Consider the following 27,006-nt stretch of genomic DNA (forward strand, 5'->3'; position numbering starts at 1 on the left):
TGAAAAAAAACAAAAACATTTAATATCCCAAACGTTATGTTCCTTCCACCTTCTTTAGTTTGAATTTCTCTATTGTTAAGAATGATCTGAGTCTTGTAAGTGTAAAGCTGAGATTGAGATCCAACAAGAATTCATAAAACTTTCCACCTGTAAGAAAATTATTGTGTATTAATAGCACTGACATTTTAAAACAAAAAAAAAGTGGCCACTTCTTTTAGCACAGTTAAAACATATTATGACAATTTGCAATAACTAATGGGAGGTATATATTCATTTGATAAAAATTTATGATTAATTAAAAACAGGGGGGGACAAATCGCAAAAAAATTCTAGGTGCCAAAAAATTTTTTATCCGAAGAAAAAGGTCCAAAATAATGCTTCTTTTGACTGTTTAAGAGCATAGTGACCCTCTTTCATATTCGCAGATATGCTGTTATAAATTCCAAACATTTTGTGCTGCTCTCAGCCTGAAATTTAGTAACTACACAAAGAAAAGTTTAGGAGCCAATACCAATTCTTTAGTCAACCTGACGACTGGAATCTGCCCAGCACTTACTGAAAAAACAAACTAGCATATTTCACTTGATTCTTGTTTAAAAAGTATCCCAGTATTGTATATAAAATAAGTTTTGGTTGTCGAAGGGAAAAATATATAAATACGTATACTTTAATATGCTGACTAACAAAATTTGAGAATCACATAAAGTTAAAACTTTGAAAAGTAAGGGGAATTTTTTTTTAATAGCAGCATGTGCAAAGCATGGTGAACAAATAAATGCAGATTGTAATTTGCTAATTTAATGAAATATTAACAAACTGATTTATTTAGTGAAATGGCTGTTGGAAGAACCTTTAATCCCATTTTTGAATATACCTTTGCAAAGCATCTTAATTTTCTAGCCAAGAAATCTACACTGAATATATTTTCTACAATAATAAAATCACCAACCTGCAAATGAGTTGATACGCACCAAACTTCTGAACTTAGTATTAATTATGTACGAAGGTTTTGACAGCTGACTGATGCGAAGATGAATGGAAATTCAACTGGCCTTGCAGGGAATCGAACCCACATCTCTTCACTTGCTGGTTGAGCACCCTAGACCACTAGACTACAAAGCCAACGAATTCTCTTTCCTTAGAGCTCATGTGCGCTGAACAGAACTAGACCATACATGGACAGCCAGACTTAAGTCCTAAGTATGGCTGATGTGAAGATTGTCGAAACTTTTATAGTAATAGAGAGGGACATCATCTTCAGATAAGTTGTCATCTGGTGGCAGTGTCAGAAATTGTGAGCTTTGGCCTGAGTTAGGTCAGACTGTCCATGTACGACCTGGCCCTTTTCAGCATGCATGAGCTCTAAGCAAAGAGGATTTGTTGGATTTGTAATCTAGTGGTCAACAGGCAAGTGAGAGGACATGGGTTCGATTCCCTGCAAGGCCAATTGAATTTTCTTTCCTGGATTTATCTTCACATCAACCAGCTGTCGAAACCTTAGTAGTAATAGCAGAGAGTGACATGAGCTTTGGATATTAATTATGAACTTGAAGCACGAAAACACTGTGGAACCATTCTGAAAAAAATTGTTTGGTCCATCCACGCACTTTTTTTGGGCAATGCGTTCATATTTAAATTTTTGAAAGCACATGGTTTTTTGGATTTACCAATTACAAACAGGAGTAATCTATGATTGCCGGTGGCATTTACTGTAGCACAGACTAAGTAGTGATCTGATCTTTTTGGACCAACCTGAGGCAATTTTTTCTGTTTTTTTAAATGATGACAGATAACAGAAACTGACAGTTAATCGAAGTTTTGCTGTAGTTTGCTTTCTGCAGATAAATAAAAAAAAGTTTCTAATTATGTGAGGAAGATATCTTATAGAAATTGTTCATACCACAAATTGATGTCATTGCGACAGTTTCTAGTACTGTTTTTTTCTCACTGTCTTCATATGATACCAATTCTTCGAAGTAACTAATTACAGAGCTAAACCATGATGGCTTTCGAAAGTTATCCAATATCCATAATTGACCACACATTGATGGCGAACAATCAGTAGGTAGAAGGCAGGCAGTCTGAAAATAAGAAGACAGATGGCAGCAACACAGAACATGTAAATAATAATACACACACACAAGTTCTGATAATATAAATACATTAGGGTCCACGCAACACATTTTGGCATGCACCAAATCATTAGAAATTTTTCCGAGAAATGTTTACTAGGTGCATGTATGGTTAATCTGCTAGCACTCACACTGGACCTTGGAAATCAGTTCATCAGATTATTTCCCCATTTATAAGGTTAGCGCAAGTGCTCACAGGTTAAGTAAATATTAATCTGAAAATAAGTAATGGACCAAATTAATTGTATCAATACACCACACAAACATATACAAACACAAAGGCCACAACAGGCAAGTTACTCAACCAGGTGGCTGAAAAAAAGATGCCCATAAATTGTTGTTTTATTTCATTTTCTTGTCTTATCAATAACATATCTAGACACTAACACATAAATTACATTCTGCACACTGAATCACATTCAATATATAAAATTTTTAACTTTTTTTGCAAAACTTTTAAAGTTTTAAAATTACAATTGCCGGTTTTACATTTATTAATAAATTTTATCTCATTACTTTGTCGTCATGAAAATAGAAAGCCTAATAACATTGTAATGTACTTTGGTTGAAATTGGCGGCTAAACAAATAGAAAAATTCAAAAGAAAAAAGAAATATATATATATATTACTTTTCATTTATTATCATATTTCATTTATTTTTCCTGTGTAAACGCAGAAGATATCAATGTTGTAGGCTTCCTGGAAGGACAATTTTCCCTTAGAGTCACATAGATGCTATTTTTGTGTGGGTGTGCTCAATTTCATGCGTCTTTGTGTATTGTTTTATTGTGTATTCTATTTGTATACTTTTTATGTGTGTGTGCAATTAAAAAAAATATACATATGGATGTCAAATATAACTACAATAGGGTATTCCAAATTCATAGTACAAACATTTTTCTGTCAAACAATGTTCACAGATGAAGCATGTAGGCACCTTATTCAAGCTGGCATACTTGAATGCTTTTTGTTGCTTTCAATATCTTTCACATGAAGGGGAGTCTGGCCCAGTCTACTTTCTCTGTGTCTGCATGTTCGGCAGCAATGATTCTCTATCAATGTCTAGTAGGGTATCTATAAACAAAATTAGGTTTTTGTTATATCTGCTGCTATTTTGGAGCAACTGAGAGAAAGGCAGAGCTTGAGAAATCAAGAAACATTCAGGCACCGGTCAAATTTTCTTATAGGAGCCGAGTGTAATTTTTTCAGAGATGATATAGTTTTTTTTGTTGACTTTTCATGTACTTATTTGACATCGAATTTGTGTGATAGCTAATGTTGAAAAAAGTCATGAATAAATTTCGAAAATTTTGTGTTATCTTGCAATACTAACTGAAGGATAAAAGTGGTAAATACTGTAAGTGCCAAAAGAGAAAATGTTGGTGAATTGTAAAAACTAAGCATGGACTAAGATTCCCCCCCCCCCTTGAGTAAATACAAATGAAATAAAAATCCACAAACCCGAGTGAATAACGAGACCAACATGAAGAAAACTCCAACTGCATATCTTGTTAACAAACTTGGCAAAATGATCATAATCATATCACCAGACATCAAATGCTACAGAAAGCAAAATAACAAAATCAATGAGGTTATAGTGTTTTACATCTATTTATTTAAAACAGCACAATGAGATGACTCAGATTTCAGGGGAAGAAACAAAATATGATGTTTTACCTTCAGAACCCCATTTAATGATGAGACTAGTTTTTGTTTCATCAAAACCTCACAATGGAAACTTTCCGGGAACCACAGAGTGCAGTCAACAAAAAATATTCTGCATGATCCAGATTTATTATGCTTACCTGATTCAATCTCTTGTAAACATACTTGTTTCACCTACAAATGAACATGATTTATCATGCGTAAATAAAATCCTATAATTAAAAAACATAGTAAATATAATCTCGTAGAATACTTGATTGTGCGGCATGCATGTTATTGAAATGTGGGAGTTATTGATTAAAAGAAATACAGGAGATCTGGAAAGTATAGACTTGAACTTAATCACTAGATACAGTGCAGGAATATAGCTGTTCTAGCTAAATTTCTAGATTTTGTACATGGAAAAAATTTCAAAAAAAAAATACGGGAAGCTAAACTTAGATATAACTACATTAAGTGTTTTCAATGCATTACAATAGGGCACTAGGGTTTCCCTGATAAAAACAAAACAGGGGAATTAGTTTTTGTATAATGCCTTGAATTCTATGCCTTAATTGTAACAGCAAATAATAAAAGGCTAACCATGAAAATCAATAGAACATCTACTCAATATAGAAATATTAATATAAATAAAGGAAATTTGAAATTTATCAAGAGCCATGAGCCAATAAAACATTATTTAAAAAGTGTTTCTGTTACATTGCCCCTAAAATGATAAAATCTTTTTCCTACAATGTACCATATGAATATGAGCACTATGAACTCAAATTTCAATATTTACATTTGCAAAAGATATAAACTACGAAGAAATCATGTAATAAATACAAACGATTAATAACAGTAGCAGCCCCAAAGCAGAATGTTTAGCACTGTTCTGCGACAAGCCCTCGGCTGAATGGAAACGTTCTGTGGTAAAAATCCCCATACATGTAAGTGTTTTTTGCACTTCGTCTTAAAATTCTTCCAAATTGTTCTGCAGTAGCGGTAATTTTTCTGTGACGTACATCACAGATTTTGGAACATTCTGCTTTGGGGAGTAACAGTAATACTGATTACACAAATAAAATGGAAAGTGGAGGTACACATAACTTAAACAATATTAGATATTAAATAATTCTTTGTGCTACTTTATATTAAAATTAAAAATACAAAAGATATCGTAATAAATGCCTCCACCAATTGCAAAAGAAACAACCATGTCAATAGAACATGTTTTTCATTACGTTGATGCTTGGTCATCTTGGGCTTTATGTAGGAAATTTTGATTTCTAAATCAATTCTAGGGTTTGCTCGGATCCATACCACAAATTACCGTGGTTGCTCTAATATCCACAGCATCCCCAGCTATGAAACTAATGTGTGTGAGTTACCTTCTTTAACCAGAATATTGGTGAGTGATTCTCGGTTTGAAGAAATGCTAGTCTGGTGCAACGAGGAATGTCACCAACCTGCCATGTCAAAATTCAGAGATGAATACTTCTCTATTTTCAGAAATCATTGTGTCCCCATGTGGAAGTTTCTTGGGCAGTGGCGCAATATCAACCCACAATGAAATATGACACATTTTTGCCCAGAGTTTGTGTAGCTTAGTCGGTTGAAGTTTTGAGGTGCCATTGTGAGTTGGCATCCACTTTGAAAAAGTTTGGTCGCATGAGCGGAACACGAAATATGCATTCAGATACAAAAGGCAACTTCCCCAACGAGAGGAAGAAAAATTATAGAAAAAAAAATGCCTATAACAAAAACTTCCTGAGCAATTTGTGTGAAAAGGCAGTATGGTGAGAAACATGGCAAATTATTTCTGTCACTAGAAATAATGAATGTTTGTTGATCAGGAGGTTTGCAGTTGAACCAATTGCTCAAATAATGATTACAAATTTAATTTGATACAGAATATTTTTGTTGTTGTCTGGGCTGCATGCAGCCCGCAGGCCAGCTGTTTGCCAACCCTGATATAAAGAACGATAAATTCACACGCACAGCAGCAAAACCATTGACTTTATGAATTATGTGAGCATTGTTTTGTAATGACAGTGAAAATGAAAATTATATATAACCATAATCACCTATGTAATGATGTTACTCGCACGTCCCGCTGCACATTTCATTTTCTAATATATTCCATCTATAACAATATTTTTTCCAGTTGGTTTGGAACAGTGAGTTATATGGGTGTCACACTTATGTAGCTTTTTTTTATTTGATAGTAATTTGAAGAGGAATAATAACTTACCTCTCTACATTCAAAAATTTCCTTCAGCAATGAATACATGCTGCTAGAATCACAGGAAGTATCTGCATCTACAAACAGAATTTGGTTTGTAGAAAAATGGTCATTCATCATGAGTAAACACTGAAGACTGGACAAGTCCCAATTTCGATGCGATTTTATTTTGTGGTCATCCATGGAAACCTATGCGTTTGAGGAAAAAATTTCAGGACAATATTATGATAAGATGAATCCAGCTTGTTTTGTCATAAGGATGTGAATGTCTTTTTAAAATAAGTTTAAATTTCTGAGAAATATGTATTAGCACATTTTAGGATATCCATGGTATTGATCCTTCACAATATGTGATTTAGCAAATAAATACAGATAAATCCTGGGATTCAACATACCATTCATTTCACAGAATTCGGGAGCTATAAAAAACTGCGGTCGAACTGTTGTAAACCCTATATACAGGGTGTTCTGTTAATGGACTGACAAACTCAGAGGGTTGATAATAGAAGACATCAAGTGGATATTGATGAGCCTCAGGAAATTGAGAGCCTCGTCGGATATTACTGTTTGTATATCCGCTGTTCAAGCGGTCATCTGCTCGACCGTAAACCAGATATATATAAGTGTATTCCTCGTTCATGTAGTCAGCCATCACATACTCATTAATACAGATAATTAAGTAACTGGCACACATACTTACTACCACAATAGCGCTAATTTACGTCGTCCGCAGCACATGATCCTACCCCAGCGTATGCATTCCGTGATGCTGCTTACGTCAGATATGGTGAGCGAACCCACAAATGCATTCAGCGATCAACTGACATCCACCTTTAGTCTCCTCTGGACTCACAGCCTGCATACATTATTCGCGATTTTCACCCTCTCAACGTGGTTTGAAAAACACCACGTTCCATTACAATTTTTGTTCCTCTTGATGCCTATTAAAAACCCTCTGAGTTTGTTGGTCCATTAACAGAACACTCTGCATATTCATTGTTTATCTAGTTGCATTTGTCAGCTGAATATAATGCGCAAAGAATTCAAAAAAAATTATTCCATCCAATACATTAAGAAATTTAATTCTGAGTTGGTTGGTCCATTAGAAGAACACCCTGTATATGGAAGATCTGTTCACTTAAATTTTCTGCAACTAAGTGAGGTTGGCGCTATATCAAGGTTCAACTAGCTATAATACCCGGTGCTGCCCGGGTTTTCTTCAATTAGGCTTTTTGGATCATGCGATATCTCCCTCTTGCTTTGAGGGACATGCTAACCGTGTCTAAGTTAACCAATATGGCGACTTCCACCGCGACTCATGAAAGAAACAAATCTAGATTTAAAGAAACGTAGAAATGAATATATATTTTTTCGTTTGTTAAGGGCGCTAAGTATTTCGCCCCCCCCCCCTTTTGAACTTCAAGTTATCCATCTCTGCCTATTTCAGCTTCCAAAAATGCTTAATTAAAGCTGTGGAATTTCTTCGATGTACTTTACGTACCCATAATTCATTTTAAAACAACCTAAACTGTATGAGTTTATGCAGTTGAATATTAGAAGACAATACAGACACATTTTCATTTTCGAGCTTGAGAAGAAAGAAATAAAAAGGTGAAATCAATGTTATTTTGTATGAATATTCAACTCAAAAGTAGGTCCGGGCAATTCTAGAATTCAATAAAATTTTTTAAATTAATGATGTGGCGGAAAACCCCACCAAATTTCCGCATTTCTACAGTAAAATCGGCAATTTTAACACTGATTTCTATGGGGAATCATCCTTTGCCTGACCCTCAAAGTGATGCTGATAATGATTACAGCATCTATACAGAAAGTCTCATTACAGGGAGGATTGAAAAAGTGGCAAACCATTATAAAGGCATAAACTATTATACACATGGTAACAGGAGTAGAGAAGTGACAAACCATTATAAAGGCATAAACTATTATACATATGGTAACAGGAGTAGAGAAGTGATAAACCATTGTAAAGGCATATACACGTCTGAAACGCATTGCTAGGGAACCACGGTAACCAAAGTAAACGTTCCGAAAATGATTGTTGAGGCCCAAAAACCATTGTTGCCCTACGGTTTTTTGCCCATTTGGGGCATTTGCCTTGCTCTGGTGAAATTTTAAAGTAGCCTATCGTTTAAGTCAGGTCCCATTTGGTATATATGCAAAATTTGACAATGATCGATCTGAAATTGCAGATTTGTATAGAGAACACACACACACAAACACAGAAAATCAATTTTATATATATAGATTACAAAGGTTAATGTGAAAAAGAAAAGTTTGTAATGTTTAACATTTTTTAGTTTCAATTTTTTAACAATAATTCAATTATAATGAATTGAATAAATGTCGATTAAATCATTATTGATGTTCAATGCTGATTTTTGAACTTACTTGATCATTATACAGCACAAGTTGATTCCACAAAGACAGCAGTAAAGTATGGCAAAATTTTGAATTCGTGACAAACTTGTATGGTTTTCCGGTAACAATCCAGTCCTTGAAGTTCTTTGTTTTTCCGGCCTTTGACATTTCCTGAGATTTTAAATATGAGAAAAAAATATTATGATGTGTCTGAGTCTTTATTTGATGTTCCATGCACTTCTGTGGTGGAAATTATGATAGTTTTCAGGTCTTGAAATTATGCTAACTCCATGTGTATTTATGGGTTGGATCCATTTGATAAGAGCAATCATGTTGGCATCAGTTATTTTGTGACACGACTGATCAATTATTTGAGTTAATTATGAATGAGAAATGTTTCCAATAGCTGAGAAGGTAGAAGTTTGCTTCCATCTTCATGGTCAGTTCAACAAACTTAGCCTAACTTAGCACCACACCAGTTTCAATTAAGCCATACAAAATACACAAATTAAAATTACACTACAATTCATCCACTTTTCATGATCCACACCATGATCTGCGATCATATTAACCTCTAAATCTGATAAAACGAATAAGAAATCCAAAATGATCCATAATGGTTATTTTTAGCCAAAGGAAAAGTACTGTAAAATATTATTATTCTCACAGTATTTCTCTATTATACTGTATTTACTTATTTTCATTGAAAATTAGTCCTTTCCAAGTAACAGAGCCATGGTCCTAGAAAAATTAAATACCAAATGTTTCATCTAGATCAACCATAGACATCATCAAAGGCAAACAAAGTAATCTCCTCGATCCTTGATATGGTAACAAAAGAGACCACTTTATGTTACCATAGGTATAGACAAAAAATTTTAATTTGGCCAGAACCACGGCCTAGAAACATGATTGTTCTCTCTCAATTTACATTTTTACAAAAATTACTTCACACACACACATATATAGTTGAGTTCTGTAATAATGACTTCAAATGACTAAAGAAATCACAAAATTTCATTATAAAGGACTTTCAGATTTTATGAATTTAAAATTTGTTTAAAAAAATTTGTTGTAGCAGAATTTCATTATAAGGAAAAAATTACTTATTTATGTTCCAGATTATACTGTATAAAAAAAATGAAGTTAAATTTCAAAAATAACAAAGCAATTCAAACTAATTAGGCATTGAATTTTTTTGGGCAAGTTTTACTTGCCCAACATATTTAAGGCAAATAATCCATAATTATTTTTTTATGTACAAGTATTTTGGTATGCCGGATTACTGGAAGGTCTTTGAAAAACAATGAATTCAAATTATTTAAACCACTGTATGCCAGATGTTTTTTTTTTAAAGCCATATAATACTAAAAATAAATTGACTTTTGTATATAAATCATAGAATATTGTACATTTGATAAATTTTTACTGAAATGAGTTTGCATAGTGAATCTAAACATTTCTTTTCTGCAAAAAAAAAAGAAAAAAAAAATTGTAGTTGGTAACTGTATTATTCCATTGGGGTTGTGCATGGGAGGAATATTCCTTGCCAAAGTCAATCAACTCCCCTTCTTTCTGAGGCCTTTTAATAATCTAATTTTTATGCATTAGAGTTGATGTTTTATGCTTTCATTGACTGAAATGGCATTGCACATACAAGAGAAATAACAGAGATGCAGACGAGACACTATCACAAATAAAGGAGACTGAGAGTCAAATCGAAGCAAAGACTGAACTGGAAAGACGCGATGGGTGGGGTACAATGCAGAATATTGTTCTATAGTGTTTTTTCCCAAGCAATAACACACGCAGAGAGAGATGTGGTGACATTTCCCATTTCTTCACATCCGCAAGAAGCCAACAACCCTCACAGATAACATGTTTATAGGGGGGCATATGGTATATACCTTGAGGCCACACACACACATGGCGTATGTGTGTTTTTTTAATTTTAAATCTTTCTCTATGTTTGTCTTTGTGTTCTTACCTTGTCTACGTATTTATGTGGAACAAGTTTATATGGATATGTTTTTCCTATAAAAAAGTGATCTAGGGAAGGAACAAAAGAACAGCCAAGAAAATGGTAGATTACTGGACGGGCTGGATTAATGCACAGCTAGATTATCAAGAGTCTACTTTATAAGCATGCTCAAACACGTCCAATGCTTGAAAGATTTGGCATCCAAAGCACATGCAAATTCCAGTCTTTTCTCATATGAGTGGGCTGGTTACTGGCACATTTCAGGAATGAATTTCCTAAAACCAGGGTTGGTAAAAACCTGGTTTTTTGGTTTAAACCAATTTTTTTGGTTAACATTAAAAACAATAAAACTTCTAAAAATCATTCAAACTTCTAATAATTAATTAAAATAAAATTTTATTAATGAAATTAACACAATTCCCATGTTAATTAATCTATAAATATTTCTTACATTTTAATAAAAGCCAACTTTTGCAATTTAGTTATTTTATAGCTTAACTCAAGGAAATATTTTGTGTTTGAGAATTCTTAATGTTATTATTATCCCTATAATAAAGATGTTTTTTCCAGTTACTTTCAATACCTTAATTAGGACACTATTTTGCAAAACCTATGATAAAAACTAGGCAAATACAATGTGTTTAATGAAGCATAGTGCAGATTAATTAGCAATGATTTACGTTATGAAGGGTGGTTACAATTAAAGTTCTGATTTCAAAACACTGTAAAATAAAAACCACTGGTCAGAATGACTTGAAAATTTGCATGAATGTTCCTGAGGCAATGGAATTTCATATGGCGAAGGGGGAAAAATACCTAAAAATGTAAAATAGATGATGCTGTATTCATCCTACACATGGAAAATTTGCTCGCAGAATGCATATGATAGCCAATCAAGGCAAAATGATAATGCAATTACCATGGCATGATTTCATAAGTCAAGGAAACATCACAAAAATGAAGTCACTTAAACAAACAACTACAATTTACACAAGAAATATTAAATATGTTGCCCACTGTATTCTGGTGAGGAGGTAGAACCACAAAAATGCTTGTTCATCAACAGATCAGAGGATGCCATGGTAATGATGTTGATGTGCTTTCAATGCACTGTATGCAATCCGACCACATTTTGGGGTATCCCCAAAGTCAAAAGTTACAAGGGTTATAGTATTGTTCACCAGTCAGGTGAATACAGCCTTCAGGTGTCATATTATCTTGTTATTGTCAAAATAGTTTTTCAGCAGCTGCTTCGCTGGTGTTGCAATGTACATCTTGATAAAAGTTGTGCTATCCACTAGGACTGGACACAAATTAAAAAAAAAATCAGGCACCAGCCAAATTCATTAAGAGTGAAGCATTTTTTTTCCCAAGAAAAACAGTTTAGAGTAATGTTTTTCTTTTTTACTTTTCTGGACTTTATGACCCATTCTCATGTTGGAAGACATATTACGAAATATTATTACGAAATCAAAAAAAAAAAATTGTCTCATACTTACACTTCATTTTAGCAATAATGCTATGTTAAATTTCAGGTGCTGAAAATCACCATGACATCTGGGATTCGTCCAGCCCAGCTATTCACACACTGATGCTGTTGAAGTGTCTGAATGATGTGGTTGCGCAAAATAGATTATACTGCTGGCCAAGTACAGCATCATCTACTTGTACATTTTTAATTTTTTCTTTTTCTTTCGCCAAAGAAAATTCCATTGCTTCATGCAATGGATCCATGCAAATTTTCAAGCCATTCTGACCAGCAGTTCTTATTCGTGTTTTGGAATCAGAATTTTAATTATAATCATCCTGTGTATAGCATATAATTTTTCATAAATCCCTTATTGCTGTACATCCTAACCAAACGGTGACCCAGTCCATATTCCAAAGAATTTCTAACTGAAAATTATTTGGACAGGACACTTCACGAACTGGCCAATTTTGAGCTTTTACTACTGTACAGTAGAACCTTGATTAACTGGGGGTAATGTTGAAAATATGTAAAAAATTCAATATTAAGCCTGGTGGCGATATACAGTATGAGATGTGCTGCTTCCTATGGAAAGAAAATGAAAATGTCTGTGAAGTAATTTACTACTAGCACATTGGACATTGTCCTTTAGGGGCAGCTGTGGTGTCTTTTTGGATTATAAGACCACCTGCCCTTAACATGACAGTGAAGTCACTACTGTTGCTGTTTCTTTGTCAAGGGGAAAAAAGCCTGGGAGATAAGACACCACCACCACATGTATGATGCAATCCTTATTCATGAATTTGCTCAAGATAGAGCATCATAATGTAGTGCAAAATTAGAAACTGCAGTAAGAATGAGAAATTTTGATACTGTATATAATTTTCAGCAACTAAGATAATTAATATGAAAGAAAATTTATAGTCAGGTTACTTTTATGAGATTTTTTTGAAAAAATACTTATATAATCTTACATCACTAAAAGATATACCATCAGAATGTGCCCCAAGAATAGAAAATGTGGTAAGAACTAATCATTTTGGCTAATAATGAACCAATATGATATTTTTCAAGGGAAAAAATTATGTTTAGGCCACTTTTATGAGATTTTGTGAAACTTCAAATTTTTAACCATTTAAAACCAACGTGGTTTAAACCAAACAACCCTGCCTGAAACCATGTATGTTTCTGGAAAAAGTCTTGAATAAATGGCCTGTGAAGACAGCTACAACCACATCTTGAAAATTTGAGAAAGTCTAGTCTTTTTTCAATAAGATCCTATAACTGCTGTTTGAACTTGAAATTCCAACCTAGTCCGATTTTTCAAAAATGTTGAAAGAAAAGAAGGAGATATGCTGTATTTTAAAATCCTGCATTGTCTATATTTACCCTAGCATCAACTCTAGAAATAATCTTAAGTTTTTCTTAAATTGGAAACTGTTTTGTTTCAAGGCCACTCATTTTGAAACAGAAGAAATATGAAACATTCCTAACGTCTAGCCACTGGCTTACTAGATTTTATTTCTTTTTCCACACACCATATTGATTAAAATTTCTCTTTACAAGCCATAGAAGAATAAAAAAAATTTCCCCAACAGTTCAGCAAGTCGATTCTCTGAAACCAATTTTATGGGATCATTTTTGGAGCTTTCTGTACTCTTGTGTTGATTTCAGAAACTTGGTTTTGAATTTGTTATAATAGATTTTATATTTTATAATATTGGAATTTGCAATACATTGTTCCTATGTAAACTTATTTAAGTATTAGAAAAGTTTTTGTTGCATTAAGATTTTCGCTATAATAGTTTCATTAAAACAGGATTTGACTGTATATATACACTAGAAAAGGGGGCAAAATGTCAAATGCAAGGATGCATGACTGAAAGAAGCAACGTACCTTCCACACTGGGATCCAAAAGACTGCATCCAAATGTCTTTTCTTGGTGATTGGAAAGCACTCATTCATCCTATTTTCAACATCTGATATAGTGTCCTTCCACAAGTAATGCTTGTACTGCTCCTGTTCATCATAAGTACCACTCAGAGTTTTGAAGTAAAGTTCTTTTAAATCTGAATTATCTGTCCCAAACACTGTTTTTATACCCTGCATTTAAAACACACATGGAAAAACAATTTTTTTTTTAATCTTTAAATATATATATGAAAGCAAGCAATTATACTGTGTCAGGACGATTTGGAAATGTAACCTGTGTCGATTCACACAATTTCGAATCAAAACTTAATCTATGGTGTAAAAGAATGAGAGTAGAATTTATCATGAAGTAAATATATAGATTATTTGACAGTTGTATTCAGTTAGGGAAATCGGTGATTGATAACAAGATTTCTTACTTTTCTTTCAAACAACCATAAGTAATCGTGAATAGGTGCTACAGAGTACAAATATACATAGTGTTGAGCACAATGTCTCTTCAATTGGTCCAAGTGCTTGATCTTCTCTGGTGTTAGCAAACCATAGAGACTGAGGTTTTCTTTTATGGCAGAAATTTGATATTCAGCGAAGACAGAACAACATTCTTTTAATTGGCTGAGGAATGACTCTGGAATGGAAGACTTAGGAAACAGCGCCTGCTTTTTATAATCTGAAAGAGACAAAATATGCTTATTCAATATAAAAGATACATGGGTGATGTGAAATTTATCTAGAAGAATTAGATAAATGTCCTCAATGTTCTTTTTTATTCCCGCAACTTCACACAGCATTATTTGTAGAGGAAATGAATCAAGATGGAAAAGAAGGCAAAATTCATCCACCACACTGAAAATAAATCATGGGTACACTAACTGAATTGTAAATTCAATGATAATGGAATGTGGGCTACACCAAATTATTTTTTATACTTAATCGCATTTTGCTTTTTTTTAAAAACTATTTTCCAAGAATGGTCAGCAGGCCATGGAAAAAAGTTGAAGACCCCTGATTTTGAGAATGTCAGAAAAATTTAAAAGCAGGTATTTATCGAGTGATGTCAGTTGATGATCACAAGAAAGAAGAGTGTTCTGAACTATTTTGGCAGTGCTTAAGAAAATAGAAATATTGAATGAGAAAAATGTGTATTTCAGGAAGTTCATATAATCAACATTCTTAATAATTTATTTCAATAAGCTCAGCACATACAAATGGGAATTTGAGGCACTTTGTATAAAATAATCATACACACTAAAAAATAAAGCAATAATTCTGTTTTGGGTCAAACAATAGGCATCTTTGGCAGTTGTTTTCAGATTTTAAAGTAAATACAATAAATTTTCTACAATTGCAGATGCCTTTCTCTTCCAGATATTTCTTTCTTCAATGTCTGCCGTGAACGTTTATTCAATGTACTGTAAAACTCCTCTTAACAGTCGCCCCTCAGATGCATGCAGTCACTCCTCCTCTTCGACGGCCAAATAATAATTTTTCTTGCATATACAGGGTGCTTCAAGAAGAATCATTCCAAAAAAATCATAACTATTCAGCTTTTAATCTGTTTTGATTGAATAATGTATAGGTAGGAAGAGGGAAATCTTGAGTTTAACGCAGTTGCTGACAGGTAGAGCTAATGCTCTTCTCTCGGCTGCCACTTCAGTGCTTCTCAAGATGGCAACTGCATAACAGAAATCATTTTGTGTTCTAAGCTTCACAAAGTGTGAGACCGTAAATACTATTCCTCATGCTTTTCGTTGACAATACCCTGGTGTTGAACTTCCTACTGCTCAGAATATTAGGCGATGGTATAAACAATTCCAAGACACTGGTTGTCTGTGTAAAGGGATGCATCATATCCCAAGGAGGACATATTGAGCACCTTTAATTTGGTTTGTAAAAACTTTATGATTAGCCATGTAATATAAAATTAATCTTAAGTGTCTATGTGTTCAATACTTTTTGTAATATACAAATTTCAAATCGGGTGATTCTTTTTGAAACACCCTGTATAATAAAAGTATGCATTTGAAACACCCTGTATAATAAAAGTATGCATTTCAAATTCCTGGTTTACGGTCATCCTTCTTTAACAGACAATTTTTTTTATCCCACCGATGTTCGCAAAAGAGGGGTTTTATTGTACTACTTATTGTAAGAATGTTTCAGTACAGACAAATAACTTTGCTCGAAACATGTATGTAATGTATTGTACTGTCCCCGAACCACAAGATGAGACAACTATGTCATGTCGGACAATTTTATTAAATTCTTTCAGGTAAAACGACAGTGTATCAATAATAGCTCATCAGCGAATGAGCTTTGATAATTGGCTTAACCTTCTAGAAAATAATAGAATCATCTGACATGACATAACGTGCATAGCCAAGTCTCATCTCATGGTTGGAAGACTACATACATGCAAATTCTGAGTGTTTGAGATTATGAAACTTACGATGCTTCTTAAAAGTAGTAATATACTTTTCGACTTTGCTCCTTCCCATGTAATCTAAACATATCACATAAACTTCTGAGTTACCGCTCTTGCTTGTTGCTGGTTTAAAAACATGGACCTGCATATAATAAAAAGAAAAGTAAAATTTTGAATTTTTTTTACCTAAACAAATAAACCTTAAGAGTAAAACCAAGATTAGAAAATTAAAATGAGCAAGTGTGTGGAGCTCAAATTGCAATTATGTCTAAAACATGGGGTAAACAAACTTTGGTCAGCCCAATGGACCAGTAGGGCCCATTCGAGAATTTTATCTTGCTCATTAAACAATTTCTAGAAGTATATCATTATTTTACAACACTTTGGGGTGCGTGGTTAATTGCAATATAACTGAAATATAACTATGCAGTTGACGATCATTGAAATGACCATTCCATTATAACGATCATACAACAGGTCCCAAAAATTTCAGCCATGTTATTTTTATCCAATAAAATGACCGGTAAATATCATTCAGTCCAGGGGTCCTCTAACTTTTTCCACTTGCGGAATCCCCTTCTTTATTCAATGTTTATCCTTGAGCTCCATTGCCGCCCCCCCCCCAGAGCAGTTTAACAAAGAATCTCATCGAAAAACCTTTGTTAGGGTCACCACTCCGCGCCACCCCTGAGAAAGGTTGGAGGCACATCAGGGTGCTGTGGCGGACAGTTTGAGAACCTGATTTAATTTATTACAACGTCTCGCTCCCAGTTTTTTTCCCACAGAAATGGACAAAATTTGTCATTGAATAGATTTGACCTTAACATTTGATACTTGAAGAAGAAAGGGTATGGAACATAGATGGATTAACGCTAAGAAAAACTGGTAGTTAACTAGCGCCATCATTGAAAACTTTGCTTACCATTGTTTTATTTTCTCATATGATAACTCACTCCCACTCCTCACGTGATTGATTTTTTCATCCCATTCTAAATTTTATTGCACAATTTTACTTGATTTCTTAATAGAATATAGAGGCAATTGAACTTATTTTGCTGAATGTAGTAAAAAATGAATGTAGATTTTGGCCATAATATAGTATTTTTGTAAGAGGAATGTACGTATTGTATTATGTATTTGAATTGTGTTTTTTTTTACATTTTTATTACAATATTGTAGCAAAATGAAAGAATTTTTTTTTTAAAATTCCATCAACACAATATACAATTTTTCGCCGAAAATAAAATTTATTTTTTAAAAACACTCGATATAACCTCTCAATAATGTCTGTTTTACGTGCAACAAGGGGTGGGTGGGGGTTCGTTATAATGCATTATCAATTTTTTGTGTAATAGTGACTACACCAATAAAAAATGTTCAAATTAATTTCATCATTACTTTTCATCGCCACTTAAACACATCTAACATTTCTCACTGGAAAATTAACAAGATTATCCCAATTTATATATATAAATCAGGTTCTCTTTCAAATCCCCTTAATTTCTAACCCATCGCTATTCACCTCTACATGCTGCAAACTTTTTGAGTTTGTCTTCTTCAATGGCCAGAACTGTCCCTTTCTTCAGGTGAAGTCTGGCGCACCTCAAGCTTCGGCCCTCTCACCATTATTATTTTTGATTTATAAAAACGATCTTCTTAATTCCATCAATTGCCATATCACTCTTCGCAGATGATTGCATCATCTACCAAACAGTGCACAACAAATCCGACCAAGCATCTTAAATTTTTCTTATACTATCAATAACTCTTTAATCACCAAAGTTTCTTATTATAAATATCAGGGTGTAATTATTTATGCCGACCTCCGTTGGAACCTTCATGTTGATTACATATTTCATAAGTGTCTCCAAAGACTCTTTCTTCTTGGACAAAACCTTAAAAACTTTACTCGTCACATCAGACATCTCTTCTTTCGAACCTATATCCTTCCTGTACTCTCATATGCCTGTGAAATCTGGGATCCCCATGTACTCTCTCCAATACAGACAAATTACAATCTATTCAAAATAAATCTGTCTGTTTCATTTTTAACTGTTGGTCATCCTCTGCCTCTGTTACTGAACTCAAGGGCCAACTCAATATGCAACTGTTTTTTACCCATAAATATATCTCTCGATTAACTTTTCTTTTCAAAATCCTTCACAGCATTTTTCATATTGGCACTTCCAATTTCCAATATAACTCCAGCTTTATACTTTTCCAATATAGAATTAACCATTACAAAAACGGAAATCCATCTTTGCACCCATAGATTGTTTTAAATTTAGTTTCTTTCCTCGAACAATAACCGATTGAAAAACCTCTCATAAAATATTATTGATTGTACAACAGTATCTGATTTCTTTTGTAACATCTCAACTGCCACCTCTGTCAAACTTCACCGCCACATTCCCTTGTATAGGTCTTGGCCAAGCAATATTGTATAAATAAATAATTTAAATTTTGGACCGTGAATCAAAAATTTAGCTCTTAATATCTAACAGGTGTACAAGTATGAAATGCAGATTTTTTTTTTCAAAAAAAAACACGTTAAATTCGGAAGAATGATAAAAAGTGCTTTATTCAAAGTATGCTCTATTGCTTGTTATACATTTCCCCCATCTTTCCTGAAATTTGTGAATACCATGCCAGTAAAAATCGTCCCCTTTTGCTGCGAACTATTCATCGAGCTATTTTTTCACATCTTCGTATGAACCAAAGCGCTGCTCAGAAAGTGTGTGACCCATCAATGCAAACAAGTGGTAATCGGAAGGAGCCAAGTCTGGTGAGTAAGCCGCATAGGGTAGAACTTCCAGCTGAGTGCTTCCAACGTGCCGCGAACCGCTTTTGCCGTATGTGATGGAGCATTGCACATTGACCATTGAACATTGTCAAGGAGCATTTCACATTGTTATGGAGCATTGCGATTGGAAACAGCTAGTTGACTAACGCCCAATTGCTCTGCGAGTTGTTTTTGTGTCTGTGTAGTATCATCTTCGTCCAACAATGCTTCCAATTCCACATCTTTTTTTTGGCGGTTTTCCATGTTCCTTGTCTGCAACATCGAAGTCGCCACTTTTGAAACACAGAAACCATCATTCACACGTATCTTGCGATGGAGCATGTTCACCATAAGCTTCTCAAAGTAATCGGTATGATTCAGTAGCAGTTTTCTTCAAATGAAAACAAAAAAATTAATGCTGTCCGCGAATGCTCTTTGTTCAGTATAACTTATTGAACACAACAATACAACACTATGCACCCACTTTTCCAATTTATCACTCGTACACATCTGACACTTGTTGATGACACAACAAGATGGCGCAGTGTCAAATCTTTATAGCACAAACTGCATTGGTGCACCATCTGTTTTCTGAAATCCTCATTTCATACTTGTACACCTGGTATTAAACAAATTACAATTTTTCTTTAGCATGTTTGTTTTTAATACAAACCTTATTGAACACACAATTCAGTAGATACATAGTACATATTGAGATGCACTCGAAAAACGTAAACTTTTTCAGAACGAGACTTCCACCAGGAGACAAAGTACATAGCGCTATCAGGACTTCTGAGAACTGTAGCTTGGACACAATGAGTTCTTGTTCACCGGGATTGTCGGAACAACTAACACTACCGTCAGCTGTTACCTACATGATAAAAATCATTAACATAATTTCATGTACAGCTTCAGTTTATAGCAAGAATTATACATGCTACAAGGATTTAATCAAACTTCCATTAAAAAAAATAGGTGCTTCTCACATACAAAAATGAAATTCGGTCACACCTTGCAAGTACATCAATCATTACTTTTTTATGTCATTCCACTTTAAGGGGTCTCCTGACATCATAATTACCTAATTGCACTTATTAATTATCAAGCCTTTCTGATTGTGACACCATAAAGTCCCTCGGGGTGAAGTTATATTGAGGTCTGACTGTATTTAGATAAAATAAATATATATGTACTATTTATACTCTTGTATATAAGCTGAACCCCCCCCCCCTCACTTCAGGACCACCGAAATCGCAATATATTGAAAACCTGTGTATAAGCCAACCCCCCCACAAAATCTGATCATTTTAGAAGGAAAAAAATCATATATTTTTATGTAATAAAAGTTAAAATGAAAAATGATTCAAACTTCAAAATGATTCTCCCATCAGTATTTTCACGCTGCACACGGCACAGAAATTCCACTCCTAGGAAAACCCAGCTTCATTACAAACAACCACAGAGAGGAAGACTATTGTTTAGGATGACTTATTACACACTGCACTCACTGTCTGTAAACTTATTGTTTTTGAGTGACTTTAAAAAGGAACCCTATCTATGACACTTGATTTTCCCTTTTTTTTCGGAAATGGGAAATAGCACTATTGTTGGACAGATTTATTACTCCCACTGCTACAACTTTATTTGAGGCAATTTGCTTCTACAAAATTTTGTACAGAGATTCCCGCATTCTACACATCTCTTAATTTCACATGAAGTGAGAGACCCGTGCATAAGATCTTACTGTTGCACGCAATGTAGATCCATCTGTTCATCTGTGGTTATGACCATATTCCTCCACTAGTTGTTGAATTTCGGGCTCATGCACCTCCAGTCCCATGGTCTTCCTCAATGACACAATTTCTTCAGATATGGCAGCCCTTGTTTATGAGCTAGCCCTGAAGTCACATTCAATAATGCATTAAGCCCACAGTTTTCTCCCAGAAGAATAAAAAAAAAATTCAAACACACACATGCGTGATTAAAATGCTACATCTAGTTCCGTATCGCAGTCACATTTGTATGGGTGTTCATTTTTCGAGTTGAGCACGCTGACCGAACACTGGGGGAGAGAATATTTTTTGTTGAGCAAAAGCGAAAAACCATCAGCTCAGATGCAATAATGTGAAAAGAAATTAACAAAGTGCAAAAGTTTTGCTCATAATGCGAATCATTCCTCATTAATCAAATAAAAATTTGTCCAAAATTTTTGCTCATTATACGAATGGCTCGTTAATCAAAGTTCCACTGCACCTAAAGATTTTTTTCTTTCTAGCCAAGCACAGCTCAGGTTTATCACCATGGGCAATTTACTACCTAGTGAGTTGTGCCCGAAGTGTAAGTGTGTGTTACCTAACAGTCTGGGTGTGTATCTAGTGTTATGTCTGATTTTTCAGTGCTGCCATTAATATTTCAGAAGTGAAGTGTAATGACTGAATACTTGTACTGTTTCTACTGATTAGTCACGCCATCCAAAATTGTTCAATGGTGCTGCAGATCTTCAAACTAGCTGTGCATAGGTCATGTAGCTATACGAGTTGGTAAAAAAAGGAATAGGAGGTTGATATTTTTGTCTCAAAAACTGACCCCCCCCCCCCCATTCTAAATTAAGGAACAAAAATTTCAACGAAAAAAAAACTTGGCTTATATAAGAGCTTTTACAATATATATATATATACATTCAAGTAGAAATATCACCTAGTTCAGTGAATTAAAAGACAATTTACAAGTTCAAATACCAAACCAATATTAGCACTAAAGGCAGCTGGAATATATAGTGTGATAAAATATAAATAAATAAATATCTTTAATTAGGGGCACTTTGAGCAAATCGTGAATACTTTTGACGTCACATTCTTAGAATGGATGTTTTAACTCATGGGAAGCTGATAAAAAATATAAATGGACAACAAGTGGAAGCATTTAACTTACTCCAACTTACATCGTTGGTAAATAAACAAATAAATGACTTGAGTCTGGGTATCACTGTACACAAGTGGTTCTCAAACTTTTGTCATCCACGGTCCTTTACTTACTCCATGGTTCCCCTGTGACTCCCCAGAATAGTTTTTAGTACATATTTTCACTTATAAAAAAATCACTTCAAAGCATAAATAAATAAACAAATCTACATATCTCAAGCTTGCTGTAAAGCCCCTGACAAAGGCTGGTGACTTCGCCAGAAGCAGCAATGTAAACTTTGGGAAAAACTGCTGTACACATAAAAAAAGCTTACAAAGAAATTTCAAATAATAGATAACCACAATCATATTACCAAATGAACATTGCCTTTTTCATTAACAAACTTGACTAGATCATTTAAGTATGATGATGATGTAACATCACCAGTGTTATCACTGCCAAAAAGCCAGTTTTTCAGCGTACGGAATAACAGGCGATCATCCACGACCACAGATTTCACAGAATGTCCTTCATAATAAGGATTCAGAGTGTTTCCATACCATTCCCACTGCAAATAAACAAAACCGATAATCAAATATTATTCTGGTAGCAACAGAGTACTCAAGCCATATAAAGCAATATATGCCCAATATTATAAATACAGCTTATAATAATAACTTAATGTTATGAATGATTTCCAAAGCACTGTCGACACAACATTTTGCAGTCTGCTATAACAACAATCTTTCCCTCCTACTGGAAGTTCTACTCATAACAGATTTATACGAGAGTTTTATTTCAAAAACAGCAGTGGCTTCTACCACTAAAAATTAATTTACTATATAGTATATTGTTTTTATGCTGCTTTACCATATGCCTAGAAGTCTATCTAGTTTTTAACCGATATGAAATCAGAATAAAATGTTGAAATTGATTTGTAGCGTCTCCACACCAGTACTAGCGTATCTGAGAATTGTGTGTGATTTCTTAATTCTGCCACCTATATTTCCAACTGTGAGTGAAGTGTAATGACTGTACATTTGTACTGCTGTAGGTCTGTTGCGAGACATGTTAACAGGGAGAGACTCACATTCACACCTCAAAGTTAGGAACTGAGAAAAGAAACTTCAGTCTACCACTACTATGCTAATGGCATGGGTTTAAACTGAGTCTATAACTATGACCACACAGCAGCAGGGGTTTTACTGTAATGTGCAACAGTAGTTTACTTCAACAGGGGCAATTATCATTTTAACTCCTAAAAGGCAGAGTGAAACTTATGGAACAGCGCTATAGTATTATCCCTTTTTTATTCTTCGGTAACATTTTTTGGCAATTTTTTTTCTAGACTGTTGATACTTTTCTTCCTAGTCGGTCACTTTCTTTTGTGTGTATTTTTTTTGCTACCATTATTATTTCTTTAGGCTTCTAGGTTGCCATTCTTTTTTTTACTGTTGGTTATCGTCTGAAAGTGACATCACCCACAGAAGTAACTAGTAATAATAGGTTTTTCTGTATATAGTGCAACTTTTGAATTAATAGAGTCTACACTGTATCATACGTACTGTTTTCTCAGAATGTTACATTGTATAATTGAATAATCGACGTTGGATGTACCCAAAAATTCCAAAATGAACACCGCTATACGCATTTCGGAACTATATGAAGTTCCTTCATCAGTAGCAGAAACAAAGAAGAAAGAAAATATTAAAAAATTCCTTATAGCGGGAGTTACTCACTGTTGTAGACAAGAGTCAAATTCAAAAAAAAAAAAAAAATTTTTCTTCTTTCTTCCTGCTACTGATGAAGGAACTTCATATAGTTCCGAAACTCATATAGCCGTGCTCGTTTTGGAATTTTTGGGGTACATCTAACGTTGATTATTCAATTGTATTATCAAACCCAAAAAGCAATTCATTTCTATTCTGTTACATTGTTTTTTCCTGTTGGAATATTTCATTTAGAATTTGTTCTCAGGATTGCATTTGGATTCTTTCAGGTTGCACATTTTATGTTTCCATTTTAACTTTTTTTTTTTTTTTTTTTGCCTACTAGCTGTTTTAATCCCGCAATCATGTTTTTATTGAACCCAGAGACTGTTTTTAACCAAACCCAAAGAGCTTTTTGTGTCCTGATCATTGTACTGTATTATTTAAGAGTCTGGGTTTCTATTTACATTGCAGAGAATATTTAATATATCAGAAGGGACCATCATATTATTTAAAAAAGAAAGAGTACCCGTTTTTATTAGTTTAAATCCATAGTGTATGATGTTATATTTTTAATCTTGATCCCTTATTCAATCTAAGAATGTTATTCTGTTTGTTATTGTTTCTGTCATTCATTATTTACCATCAATTTTGCATTTTAACAAGCATAATAGTATCCCCTTTTTTAGAGATTTTTTCTTTGGCAAGAAAGACATTTAAAAGCATGGCTCCATTTCATTCTTAGCGACTTATCGTCATGCTTTCATGCGCTTCTTCTCGCCAAAGAAAAAAAATCACCAAAATAGATTATATGATAACTAATGTTTAATTACATGTCATCCATATTTGTCTGCAAACAAGGTTTAAAAAATTTATATACATATAAAATAACATTTCCTGACTAATTCATCCATCATTGCTGAACAGAAACCGCTCTGAAGCTATATTTATGAAATTTAGTCAGTAATTTCATAAAGTAAAGACTTACTAAGGAGGGGTTTCTAAAATTCGACCCCCAGGGGGGCATAGGACGGTTGGTTCAATAGTTATAAGGCGCAATAATCACTGAGCCCAACCCACTGAAGCTATAAATATGAAATTTGGTCAATGTTACATATTATAAGAGACGCACTAAGACAGGATTTCTCAAATTTCCACCACCGGGGGGGGGGGGGGGGGGGTCCATGAGGGAATTCAAATGTTATATCGAGGGATCATAGCCGAGAAATTTGCTGATTAAAGCTGCAGGTAACAGCTAGTTTATCGTATAATCTTAAAAAACAAAATAAAATTTCCACTTAAGTCACGAAAGCGACAGCGTTATACATTGCCAAAAAGGGTTATACTATAGATACTATAGCTGTTCCAAAAGTTGAAATAATCGAAACTGGATACAATATACAGATTCTAATTTCGAAGCAGAACAAATCTGACCGGTTTCTCCCTGCTGTTAAGATTCAAATAATAATTCAAAGCACAGATAAAAGCTCCAGGAGCTTCACACAAATGCAAACTGCGTAAAACATCTTCCTTCGCTGGAACAACAGGAAAAGAGTTCAATATTTCGTAAAACTTGAGCCAAGCTTGAGTCAGCAATTCAACATCAATAATCTCTTTAACATGGCTCTTGACGGTGCCGGCTTTATTTATGAGAGCGGTATGCTTTTGCCAATCGACTCCTTTGTCATTGAGTTCGGATTTGATGGCGTTTAGTTTACACTTCAAATCCTGGAGGGGATCGTGCTTCCAAAGTTCTTGATTGAATACTTGGTCTTCACAGGGCAAGCACCAATTTTCTTGACGCTGGAAAGAGAATTTCTTGTCAAAAAGATCATTGACATTTATTTCTTGAACATTTTCGGGTTCTTCCATCGAAATATCACTTGAAACTGGACGAAATTTACCGCCAATTCACAGAGATAGAAAAGGTAAACACAATCGGCTGTGACTAAGAAATTGGTTCATTCTGACTATATTTTATATAGGAAAATACGGGAACTTTGTTCCTGTGATTTTGGGACATTGCTGATTGTCTACAAAAAAAAATAATAAAAAATGCATCTTCATTGAGGTGACCATACGTCCCGTATTTTCCGGGACAGTCCCGGTATTTTCTATTTTTTTGGCCGTTCCGACTTTTTAGCAAAAGTGTCCCGGTTTTTCCCGTATTTTACACGAAGCCTACTTGAATCTTTATTCTTTATTGAAGTCAAAGATTGAAATTATTTTTCAACTCATAAATTATGTTATGATAATTACAACTATAAATGAGAATATTAATCTCCCACATTTGTCTTGGTGAACGTTTTTATTGTGGAATTCATTTTAATCCACTACAATTTGCAGTAATGCTTCATTTCCCGCCTTTGTGATTTTTCGTTACTTCGGAAATATTTGGCATCTTTGTTCGGTTTTGGCGTCATTTTTGGCAATAATTGGCGATGTCCCGTATTTTCCATCGCGATTTCGCTCGAGGAAATATGGTCCGCTTAATCTTCATTGCATAATTTTTTTCATTTTTCTAATTCCTGGCAATGATCATGAAAGCACTAAATCCTGTGAAATAAAATCCACTCAAATAATTGACTTGACTGGATTATTCAGGGTTTCCAGCAAACTAAAATTATGTTCACACAAAGATGACGTCACTCTCCACTATCATACGAAGGTTTTAACAACTGGATGTTGCAAAGATATATTTTGGAAAGAGAGAAAATTCAACTGCCCCCACGGGGAATCGAACCCACGTCCTTTCACTTTCCTGTTGAACGCCCTAGACCACTAGACTACAGAGGAACCGAATCTCTCAATCTTTCCTTGGAGCTCATGTACACTGAATGGGTACGTACATGGACGGCCGGACCACACTCAGGCACCAAGCTCACAACTGCTGACGCTGCCACCAGATGGCGACTTACACAAGAATGACGTCACTCTCCGCTATCATACGAAGGTTTTAAGAACTGGTCATCGCCACCGCTGTGGTGGCCGAGTGGTCATAGTGACGGACTCGCATCGCGGGTACCCGGGTTCAAGCGCCACCGTCACCACAGTGGTGGTCAGCTGAAGTTGGTTTTCTGTGGTTCCCAACTTCGAGGCGCCAATGCGATCTCCCCGTTAAAAAGTCTCGCCACAGAGAGCAACAGACCTACAAACAGTACAAATATTCCTTCACGACACATCACTCACTTCACTTCTGAGATATAGATGGCAGCACTAAAAAATCATACACAACACTAGATACGCACTCAGACTGTTAGGTACACACAATTACACTTCCGACACAACTCGCTAGGTAGAAAATTGCCTATGGCGATAGACCTGAGTTGTGCTCGGTTGAAGAAAAAAAAACTGGTCGCCATCTGGTGGCAGCGTCAGCAGTTGTGAGCTTGGCCTGAGTCTGG

The 27,006-nt window shown here is 34.5% G+C and overlaps 1 protein-coding gene across 1 annotated transcript; it reads right to left on the reverse strand.

Annotated features, from left to right (window-relative positions):
- aft (cap methyltransferase 2) lies at positions 1–25,616 on the reverse strand. Its single transcript, XM_089249582.1, has 12 exons — positions 25,037–25,616; positions 22,267–22,461; positions 19,666–19,863; positions 16,235–16,352; positions 14,205–14,455; positions 13,750–13,956; positions 8,434–8,574; positions 6,031–6,210; positions 3,810–3,971; positions 3,594–3,692; positions 1,901–2,081; positions 1–147 (listed from the first exon to the last, which is right to left on the reverse strand). The coding sequence occupies exons 1-12, from the start codon at positions 25,472–25,474 to the stop codon at positions 35–37; spliced, it is 2,283 nt and encodes a 760-aa protein (XP_089105708.1). The 5' UTR covers positions 25,475–25,616; the 3' UTR covers positions 1–34.
- Positions 25,617–27,006: the final 1,390 nt, after the last annotated feature.

The sequence above is a fragment of the Pholcus phalangioides genome, unplaced genomic scaffold (assembly GCF_987345545.1).
Source record: "Pholcus phalangioides strain wild (caught in Gottingen) unplaced genomic scaffold, Ppha-v1.0 ptg000003l_1, whole genome shotgun sequence".
In the NCBI taxonomy this organism is placed as follows: domain Eukaryota; kingdom Metazoa; phylum Arthropoda; class Arachnida; order Araneae; family Pholcidae; genus Pholcus; species Pholcus phalangioides.